At 40.6% G+C, this 11,462-nt stretch overlaps 1 protein-coding gene across 1 annotated transcript in view; it reads left to right on the top strand.

The window, feature by feature from the left end:
• LOC103352939 (rho GTPase-activating protein 6) overlaps nucleotides 1–11,462 on the top strand; it is a 36,758-nt gene that overhangs the window by 22,981 nt on the left and 2,315 nt on the right. Inside the window, exons 3-12 of the mRNA XM_008275652.1 lie at nucleotides 5,513–5,672; nucleotides 6,193–6,264; nucleotides 7,134–7,396; nucleotides 7,618–7,813; nucleotides 7,972–8,027; nucleotides 8,127–8,277; nucleotides 8,399–8,547; nucleotides 9,918–10,097; nucleotides 10,905–11,002; nucleotides 11,164–11,426. Coding sequence (XP_008273874.1) covers nucleotides 5,513–5,672; nucleotides 6,193–6,264; nucleotides 7,134–7,396; nucleotides 7,618–7,813; nucleotides 7,972–8,027; nucleotides 8,127–8,277; nucleotides 8,399–8,547; nucleotides 9,918–10,097; nucleotides 10,905–11,002; nucleotides 11,164–11,426 — 1,588 coding nt within the window. The remainder of the gene's footprint in view (nucleotides 1–5,512; nucleotides 5,673–6,192; nucleotides 6,265–7,133; nucleotides 7,397–7,617; nucleotides 7,814–7,971; nucleotides 8,028–8,126; nucleotides 8,278–8,398; nucleotides 8,548–9,917; nucleotides 10,098–10,904; nucleotides 11,003–11,163; nucleotides 11,427–11,462) is intronic.

Genomic DNA, 11,462 nt, shown 5'->3' on the forward strand with positions numbered 1-11,462 from the left:
CTGTAAGCGGGGTAATGTTTACACTTGCTTGGTAAATTCGCTATTCCCACCTTATTCCTCTACTGGAAAGCACTGCTGTTGTTTTAAATGTACTATGTAGATAACGGTGACATGGGAGGACTTTGGTAATGGCTTTTGTTTTTTGTTTTTTTAAACTGGTAAGCAAAAACTGACAGTTCTGTACTGACAATTACAAGCGGACACAGTGTCTATGCAGATATAGACTTATCTGCATTTATCTTCCTGCTGAATTTAGCTCCTATTTGTTCACCTATTGTAGCCTTGCTAGCTAACTTATAACCAAACTAACTGATAAAGACTGACAAAAATGTAACAAACAACCACTGGCCAAACTAAAAGTTCGCCTGTTGTGTGCAGCTGGCTAAATATTACAGCTCTACAGCTCAAATTGATTGTTATTTAGCTTGCTAACATCTTCAGTTTGTTCACTTTTGGTTGGCAGTTTCGCGGCGCTTATTGGTCTCCATAGCAACAATCGCTGAGGCTCTTGGGTATTGTAGTACACAGAGTGATACGCGCTAATCACAGTAATTAAACCCTCCGATCTGACAGTATCTGTACCGCTGCGATGCTCCCAGCGGAGAAACTGTCTCTTTGACGCTACTGTGTGTAATAAGCACCTACATTTATATTCCTCTGCGCCTCCCCGGTGGGTTTGTTTTGTTAACTCGCCGACGAGCACCGACCCCTCCCGTCAACCCCTCCCTGTAAAGCGCTAATGTTATTCATGGGGATTGAGGCTGATGTAAATCAACTCGTTCCACTTTCCAGACCGCGTAACGAGTCTATCAACACCTGCGTTATCTGCAGAACATGTGGGTTGTATTCATGTGGGGCGATCGTGTGAACTCCGCTAGTTTAAGAGTTTGAGAGGTGGCTTGTGCTCCGTGGAGATCTAATGGGGGATCCGCTCCTGGAGAGAAGCACTTGTGTTGTGAGTAGCTGCTGCTGTTGGTTTGTGGCAGAAACTTTGCTTTTTGAAGGTGTCTCAGGATCACAAATAGTTGTCACATGTGGATGAAATGATTACAGGGGAGTAGGGATATAATGAAGTTAATTCACAAAAGTTAGTAAAGTTTTGAAAAGTCTTAAATTAGAGTTTTTATAACTTGTTATTTTATTGAAATCTACCAAATCTTTCTCTATGTTCATCCACACTGATATTTCAGCTCATGCACCTGCTTTTTCCACTCTCAGTATGCAGTTGTGGAAAGTAATTAAGTATATTTACTCAAGTACTGTGCCCAAGTTAAAATTTGAGTATTATCATTTGAAGATCAGAAACTTTATTAATCCCAAATGAAATTCTTTTGCAAGATACTGCTCAGAAAACGAAACTATATAAAATGAGAAATACAGCACTGGCAATATAATATATATTATTACTACAATATATAATAATGGAAATTATTCTGAGGTTGTAAAGTTATATTACTCATAATAATGACGCTGCTTTATACTTTCATTCGACTACATTTCAGGGGGTAAATATTACTTTCTGCTCCTCTATAGTTATTTTACAGCATTACTTTTTTGTAAGAAGATGACTAATGGAACAAGTTTTCCAATTTTTTTGTCCTCTGACGTAGTTGGGATCGCAGTTCAGATGAGTTGTTAACAGCTCAAACCAATAATGTTTTCCTCCCCTCCTAAACGTCTCACATGGATTCATTTCAGGAAATGTTGAAATTATCCAATTAGAGAAAAAGTCAGAAAACTGAAAACAGATTTGTGTATCAGAACTTTTTTCCCCCCTCAAGTTGTGAAACATAACTGTGTACGAAGTAGTTCAAATCAGCTCCACCTGCCGCAGCGTCAACGGGAACATGCTGTTTCTAAATTGAAACTCAAGTAGTAATAATCTAATGACGTCAGCAGGACCAAAATAGGACTCTTGCTTTAATACATTAACTACATTTTAATGCTAATGCACTTTTACTTTCTTCTTCATGCAGGGCTTTTACCTGTAATGGAGCGATTTTGCATCGCTATAATGGTACTTAAGTCGAGGATTTAAATACGTCTTCTTCAACTAACAGCATGCGTCAACATTAGTATCTTATTATGAGCTCAGTCCTTCAAGGACTTTTAGTATTTTTGCCCTTTGTTTAATGACACTGCCAGTGAATGCAGTTTATTTAAAACCGAATGCAGAATTCACTTTGGGACTCTAAGGCAAATAGTGTGGACGGAGTACAAGGGCTCTTGTGGAAAAGCCTTCCTGTAATGCCCCATTGAATGGCTTCCTGAGCGCTGAGGAATATTCATCACCTCACTGGACCCCGCTCAAGTGTGCTTGATTAGTGTAATCTGAGCTTTCAATCTAGCTATATTGTATGAACTACCTTGCACGTTTCCTTTCATTGTATTCTAGGAAGCGCTATTGTGTTTCAGCAAAGCTTTGAATTAAAATTAGGTTACTGCTCGACCAAGTGCACCTGTATTCAAGTGCTGCAACAGGAGAGGGGTGTAGATGAATTATCAGTTCAACTGGAGTGCATGTTTGGCTGTTGCTATTGTAGCAACATTATGCAAATATGTGATTAAAACGGACATTTTTACCTTAAAACTCAACAGATCTTTAATATTGGTGTCGGGTTTGACAAGAATTTTTTTGTCTATATTTCACTGTGGTTCGACAAATCTGCTATTTTCACTCTAAGAATAAACTGAAGCAGTAACTTCATCCAGCTTTGACAGTGACTGCTTCTGTAACAACTGGGAACAGCTGTCTGGCTCTGACTTCCATCCGCTGTGACAAATTTGAAAAAAAAAATATATATATATATAAAAGGTTGTTAGAAAAAGGATTGTGCCTGTCAAAAACGTAATCCTCGCAATCCATTCATAGTCTGAAGAAATATTGAGTTGAAACTGCACTCAATTGATATGACATGCCTGGACATGACACACTTAAACCCTATTATTATGTGAAAGCTAAAGGGATATTGCATCAAAAACCCAATACTCGGAATTCCACAAGGAGCGTAATTGGCTATTATTTGAAGTCGTCACTTCGCTGCCGGACGGGAACTGTGGGAATAACCCAGCTCTTCCTCGCATCAGATACGGAGAAAGTTTCCACTCCACGATAGTCACACAGGAAGAATGTCTGAACAAAATGAGTAGATAACGTGACTCACTCGCTGCACATCATTTCTCATAGTTGCTACACAAAGAGTGGCACTTAAAACGCCGCCACTTGTTTCTGTCAACCCCAGGTACATATGTGACCTTGTCGTCTGTTGCCATTCAGAAAATACATAAAGGACAACGGCATGCAGCGGTGACATACTTATACTGTGTTTAGTTCTCCATCTGCCAAACCTGCACCAGTTTCTGTCACTGTTTATTATAAAAGTACTAAACATAAGTGTGCAGAAAAGCCTTGTAAAGTGTAGACAGCTAACATGCAACACATCAGCCTCGGTAGCAGATAATTGGCCGTTAGCTGGAGTACTATTAAGTATTCAACAATTCAGAAAGGCTGCCAACCTCTTTCCAAGCCCGTAGTGTGTTATTGCTTATTGGTAAAAAAAAAAATAAAAAAAATACGAATGTGTCTTGCAAAAATGTTCCCCGCTGTAGTTGTAGCTGCCAAATTGCTTCCTGCCTTCTTTTGTCTTACTTAATGTGATGATAAATTGAGGATCTTTAGTTTCAGACTGTTGAACAGACAAAACAAGTGGCTTGATATAATGAAAAGTGCACAAAAGTGTGGATTTTTTTGACATTTTATACGCCCAATGATTTATATTATGCTTTCTTTTTCTGACAGAAAAACTATTATGCTTGTCAAATGATCATTTTAGTAATTCTTTAAGGAAAAACATTTTCAGTTTCAGTTTCTTGGATGAAAAGATTTGCCTCTTTCCTTGTCATATATCACTGTAAGTTAAATATCTTGTATTCTGGACTTTTAGTCAAACAAAACAAGATATTTAACATTTCCTATTAGAAAGTTGTACTTTTAACACTTCATAGAGTAAGTGATTAATTAATGAATCTGAAAAAAATGTGCAGATTGGTTGATATTTATTGTAATTTTAGTTGCCGCCATACAATTCTTGATCAGTTTATTAGGAAATCATCATCAGATATATCAGTTTGACCTTATAGTTGATTGAAATGTAGTCTATCTATCTATCTATCTATCTATCTATCTATCTATCTATCTATCTATCTATCTATCTATCTATCTATCTATCTATATATCTAGCGTCATACATAGTGCACAGAATATAGTAAACGAAAAACTACTCAATGTTTGATGTGACCAATGTTTGCCCCTAAAAGATTCTCACTTCTCCTCGATGCATTTGTGCAGTTTTTTTGAAGGTACTTAGATTGATCGAGCGTCAAGCCTCAGTTTGCTTCCGTCACTAAATTGCTTCCGTCTCTTCGTATAATCCCAGACTGCCTTGACGATGTCGGGGTCAAGACTCTTCTGTTCTACTTGTGACTGAAGATAGTTTTTGTGACTTTTGCTGTATGCCTGTGGTCAGTATCACGCTGGAGAATGAACCTTCAGATGCCTCCCAGACGACACTGCATGATGTAAAAAAGAAAAAAATGTCTAAAATTTGTGCAGTGTGTTTATACTACACTTTATTGTATTGTATGAGTACTAGAGAATAGTATGCTACTTGAGCACAGCCCTAATTCTCATTTAATGGGAGTGAGGCACTTTACTGTAAGCCTTATCCTGATAATGAGTTACTAAGCCTCTTTGGAACATGGCTCATATGATTGGCTTGACTGTACTGGATCAAAGCACTGTAATCTCCAGCATGGAGATGCTCAAAGGTTGAGGATTTCAGATCAGATTATTTGCCCCGTCATTACTATAGTACTGAACCTTCAGAATGTTATTAATAACATATTTCTGTGAAATGGTTTTTGATTTATTTTCACGATAGATTATTCAAAAAATCATCAGTGGAATATGGAGGAAAATTAGATGCATCATCATCCACTATTAAGGAGAGGAGGGATAGAATTAAGATGACGCAGGGCTTATGATGTGTGTGTGCATTATTAATAATCTTTATGCTACTTGTAAAGAAGGATAATCTTAACAATCGGTATTCTGATTCACTATTTGTGGTACAACAACTGGTTCAAATCAGCTTTGTGCAAAATACTTTTAAAAAATGTGTCTCACTGGGACATAAGTTCAACCAGAGGATATCACTAATGTCAGCATGTCACAATACACTTGTTTCTTTTACTACAAATTCAGCATGCTAACATCAAGAAGTTCAAACTATTTGCACATAACAAACTTTTAAAGAGTAAGCTGTCAGTATCTGTCATGGGAAGCAGTTGTCCTTTTCAGCCGGCAAGTGAAGCAGAAATTTCTGTCAGTTCATGCACTCTGGAGTCACGTAGAGAGCGTGACAGGTCATGAAAGTGAAATGTGACACCAATTATGGACGTGTCTGATGTGTTTCGTGAATACCTACGTGTGTGTGTGTGTGTGTCTCCTCAGGGTGACTTCACCTGGAACAGCGTGTCAGGGCGTAGCGTTGGCCTGAAGCCCGTCCCCTTGCAAAGCCTCTCGGAGTTGGAGAGGGTGCGTCTCCGGGATGTGGCCTTCAGGCGATTACTTCGGGGTCAAGACCTGGGCTGCCACATCAGCATTCCTAAATGTATTGACATAGACACACACACACACATAACTGCACACACTTCAGCAGACATCTTCTTGTCCACTAAGTTGCTATCTTGGCAAAAGCTTGACACAGCATTTCTTATCATTCATATGCAGAACAGCAGACAGGAAAAGTCTCTCCTTCTTTGTACAGTCTTCATAAGCTCTTGCTTCTTGACTGATTTAATGAAGTTTCACCCGTAATGGGCTGAATCATCACAGTTTTCTACAGATTTCTCATCCTGATTTAACTAACATCCTTGCAGGGCTCACATTTTGAGAATGTCATTAATATAAAGTGTGTTGTCACTGTCTCCAGAAAAGGGCGTTCTCCTGTGTAAGGGTTAGGAATTAAGAGTCACTCTCCACATCATTGTTTTGACACTTTCTGCACAATCTGTCATTGTTCTTTTGAATTGTGTAACCATTTGGGAAATGAGGCTGAGAATATCAAGTGGAGCAAGCACGAACATGAGCATAATAACTAGGTTTCTTCATTTTACTGTGACTCTTTTCAGATGGCCACAAGCACAAGAAGTCACTTAGGAGGAAGCTGGATTCATTATCTAAGGAGAAGAGTAAGGACAAAGGTAATGTGGCTCAGGATATAGTCTAAATTGCAGCCATATACGATATGTTAAATTGCACCGTTTGCCATTTATTAGGCACATTTTAGTTTCCCATTACGACGCGATGTGATAGCAGTATCGAGGGAACTTCAGTGCTTTCCAGCAATTTTCGAACCAGTGAAGATAAACACAGCTATCTTTTAGGCCTGTAGGAGAGCTACTGAGTCTTGTCAGACTTTTATTCCCCTCCTGTTTCGAGCCTTGTCAGCCTCTTACAATATAAAATATACTCTTTTCTCCTTTTGGCTGAAGCTGTAGCGGCGCACTGAAGCAGTCACTCTCAGCTGTTTATACCCACGGAGCACTGAGTGATCAGAATCTTACAGTACAGAGGAAGCTGTGATCTTCAACCGCCGCGCTGCCCCGCCCGCTGCAACAATCTGGCAGGAAAGTGATGTTCTCTGTCAGACAGGCAGTCGAGGGAAATAACCAAAACAATCTTAAGTGGTGGCTCATTCGTTACAGCCTATCCTCCGGCATACCCAGCCCCCTTTTTCCTCTTTTTACCCTTTTGTTTACAAAGGCACTTGGGAAAGTATGTGCTCTCTACTCTGAATATTAAGTGTGCGCCGCGGCACCGCAGTTCTTGCCATTTCTCTTGTCATATTTATTTTGAGCAGGATTTATTTAAAAGTTCAGGTTAGAATATACTGAATGAATCTATTACAGCACAGTTTCCGACACTTTCTACAGAAAATATTCCGAAGGGTATAATAGAAAATACGCTGACATGACTGACACATCTAAAGAGTAATTCAGGATCTCTCAGTTGACTTGGAGCTAACTGTGAACTTTAAGTCTCTCTGCTCTTGCTCTTCTCCCCCAAACAGAGACTACGCCACAGGCGTTTGGCATACCGCTGTCGCATGTCATATCCAACGACCGCGTGCACAAGCTGCGGCACGATCACCCGCGGGAGGAGCACAGTGACCCCACAGAATTGATGCTATCCTTCCTTCATCTGAACTCGAGCTTCAAAAGGGTTAACAAAGAGCTTTCCAGCAGTAACTCGTCTCTGAGCTCCACTTCTGAAACCCCTAATGAGTCACCTCTGCCCAGCACACCAGACACAGCCCCGCGGACGCGCAGGAGGGTAGGCTTTCATGTCAATAAATGTGGTACATGGATGGAACACAACAGGGAAATCTGCCTGATTACACTTGCACACTGGATTTCTCTAGGAATTTGTGACCTTTTTAGATATTCTCTCTGTGGGTTGCTGCCATTTAATAACTGCAGCACATTTTATCACTCACAGTACATACTCGGCTGCTTTTCCACTCACTATATGGTTGTCACCCGTCTGCTTGACAGGGCGGGGTGTCTGTGGATTGCATCACTGACCTTGATGATAACCAGTCTCGGCTCTTGGAGGCCCTCCAGCTGTCTCTGCCAGAAGAGGCAGCTGGAAACAGGAAGAAGCACCACGATAAAAAGCTCAGCCTCAACCCTATTTACCGACAAGTGCCCAGAATAGTGGACCTTTGCTGCCAGCACCTGGAAAAATACGGTACCAAGTTCAAAAGTAAAACTACAGAAGCACAGTGCAGAGAAAATGTGCAGCATATCCCTGTGGACACTTTGTAGTAATAAACTTATGACTCATACAATTTGGATGACTTTGAGGTTGAATATTAGCCACAATATTAGCTCTCTGTCTTTGTTTAGGCCTGCAGACAGTTGGAATTTTCCGCGTTGGGAGTTCCAAGAAGAGAGTACGACAGGTAAGACCTCACCTGCTTGTCTCACCGCTGCGTATTAACGAACTGCCTCACCTGTGAGCTGCATTCACATGGTATTATTTGTCACAAAATTTCCTCCAGCTTCGTGAGGAATTCGACCAGGGATGGGAGGTGCACATGGATGAGGAGCACAGCGTCCACGATGTAGCTGCACTGCTGAAAGAATTCCTCAGAGACATGCCTGAGTCACTCCTGACCAGAGATCTGTACACAGCCTTCATCAACACAATGTGTGAGGAGCACAGACATACCGAATAAACACAATCACCTTTTTTTTGTCGTCACTGGGTGAATTCTTGTGTTAGCTTTGGATTTCTTTATAACTGACTTTAACTGGACTTCTCTTTCTGCAGTGCTGGATTATTCAGACCAAGAAAGTGCCCTCCAGCTCCTGATATATTTGCTTCCTCCCTGTAACAGCGACACGCTGCAGCGCCTCCTCTGCTTGTTGTCCACTGTGTGTGCACATGCTGAAGACAGCCTGGACAATGAGGGACAGGAGGTAAAGAAAGTGTACAAGCCCTGTTTTAATGTTTGTGTAAAAATGGGTCCAAGCAGCTCTTGCTTATTTATCAATCTAAAAAAAAAAATCATGAGACTTCTCCACACATGAGGTAGCACGAGATAAGGTGTCATTATTTCGGTCATAATTGGGTCTTCGGTTGAGATTTTGCTTCAGGATTTAACTTCCACCGACCGCGGCATGTCGCACATTTGTTAACTTGTTGATTCTGCCAGCGAGAACAAAACATATATTTAAGAAATGAGCAGCCATCAGAGAATAATGCCGCATATCTTAGATTAACTGTTTTACAAATTTAATGTGATCGTTATGAATCACAACAACTATCAGAAGGCAGTTGGGCAGATGCATGTTACATCTGCAGTCTCTAATTTGAAGAAAGCGCCGTGCCAAAACACAGCACCATTATGCATGATGATTCATTATGGTTATATTCATTAAAGGATTCACAACCAATATCACCCTGCTGCATAATAAGCACACAAACACCATCTGCAAACATTATTCTGCACTGTCCTAATTTGCTATTTATTTATTTTAAAGCACAGAACCTATGGGAAGCTGTGACATATACATTCTGCAAACACCATTTATCTCAGCACCTACATGTTTGCGTCACTCTGCACCTACCAGATAATATTATTTTACCGTACACTATAAAGCCAGCCTGGAATCTTGTTATGCACCAGTTTGTTTGGAATAGCGGGCTGTTAAATTTAAGATGGGTAATGTGATGGGCTGAGAATATAATGATTAATCGTCCTACCCACGTTTTTATATTCTCTTTCTCCCGGTGCTTTTACACAAGAAACATGGATTTAGGTGCATGTGTTTGGAAATGAACTCACTGTCCTTGTGCACATCCTGACCTTTTGCTGTTAAACCGGGGCCCATAGTCCCTTAATGTTGCAATTATCAGCTTTTTCGCTACTAATTATCACAATGGAGAGTTTTTTTTCTTTCTTCCCACGGATATAAAACGGGTTTACTCTTGGCTGTGGTCCTAGAGCATACATACTGAAACTGTGAACAAGAGGTCTGCCGAGTTTCTTTGAACAAAAGGAGGCAGAGCCAGCCTTATTGATGGTGGCAGGCCTGTGGTAGGTGCACATTCCCAGCATTTCCTGGGCACCAAGGAGGATCTGTCAACAGCAAAAGACCTGCCTTTTCATACAAATTATATGAGACTGCAAAACATTTCTTGTACCGGCAGGGGTCAAATTTGGGTAATGTCCAATTCATTAGGTGTAATCCTGGGGGGGTTGTTAGTAAAACTGCTGAAAAGATGAGGTGAAAAATGTGTGTGTTCTGTAAACTGTTAAGACATACAGATGCTCTGTTTTGTTTAGATCACAGGTAACAAGATGACGGCGCTCAATTTAGCCACCGTCTTTGGACCCAACCTCTTACACAAGCAAAAAAACTCCGACAAAGAGTTTGCAGTTGAGAGTTTTGCCCGTGCAGAGGAGAGCACGGCCATCATCGGCGTGGTCCAAAGGATGATCAATGCATATGACACGCTATTTATGGTAAGTCGGACCTCACTGCAAACTGAAAAGCATTTGGATCAGTTAAAGACAACAGAGGGTTTGATCAGACAATCTCATGGTCGAAGTCAGATTTTCCTTGAGGGGGTAAAAGAGTGTTTATGGGGAGTTCTTAAGCTCAATGGAGTGGAGGCACTTAATGAAATGTAAACATTAACTCCATCGCTTTTGAGGAGGACTAAGCTTTTATAGTCATAAGTAATTTGTTTTTCCTCTCTTGGACCTTGTAGAACTAAGATAGTCTTTTCAGCGCACAACAGATAAGAAGCCTCACACAAAGGGTCAATGAGTGTCATTCCAGCCTCACTTTTGTTTATAGACAACAGGGCAGGATCCTCATCTGCATTGTGTTTTTTAGCTTTTCACCAGAAACTTAAAAGCAGATGCACTTAATTAAGTATCTGGAAATTATCCGTTAAGGAAATCAGAGGGCAAAAAAGACATTTTCTCTGCATCATTAATAACAATTTCGAAAACTGCTGTTAATTATTTTCTCATTATGCCATACAAACATCTGCCATGGCGCACACTGCACCACAGGTACGGTGTAAATATTGGAGATGCAGACTTGTTGATGTAAAAGAATAATAAATGTTAAAGTAATAAAAAAAAAATAAAGCTGCTGTTGTTATAATGACATTGTTTGTATTCAATACAATATGGAAAAGTGTATTTACTGTTTAGTTTTAATGTGATTCACGATTAAGGAACAGGGAAAGTAAGGTAACAACTTTACATCTGTTGCCTCTTATTATGAGCTGCAGTAAAACAGACCTTTGGTTCTTCTAGGTTCCTGCTGACCTGCAGAATGAGGTGCTGATGAGTTTGCTAGAAACCGATCCAGATGTTGTGGATTATCTGCTGCGGAGGAAGGCCTCTCAATGCTCGTGAGTTTCCTGCCTCACATTATGTCTCATGATTAGTCATATGTTCTTGTGTGCTTTTTGCAAAACATATAAACATGTGTATGTGCGTATACATAAGGTATGCATATGCCTGGTGCTTATAACAGCAGGAGGTTGCTTCATTTAGTTGTTTGTTTCTGCAGAGAGTCAGGCCTTCTTAGACCAGAAGAGTCCTTCTCTCTGACTGAGAGATGTTTGTCCAGTGACTCCCTCAAAGCATCCAGCGGAGAGGTATCTCCGTACGACAATAACTCACCTGTCCTGTCAAATCGACTGCTGCGTAAATACCCAGAGGACAGCGGTCCGCTCTCAGAAAGGGTCAGCAGACCTTGTGGGCAGTACAAACTCAAAGGCCATTCAAAAGATGGATCTGGCAGCACCTCTCCTACCCTTTCCACTGACAAAGGTGAACTGAATTCATTTCAGCATTTGGTATCATTTA

This window comes from Stegastes partitus, unplaced genomic scaffold, assembly GCF_000690725.1.
Source record: "Stegastes partitus isolate 25-593 unplaced genomic scaffold, Stegastes_partitus-1.0.2 Scaffold56, whole genome shotgun sequence".
Lineage (NCBI taxonomy): Eukaryota > Metazoa > Chordata > Actinopteri > Pomacentridae > Stegastes > Stegastes partitus.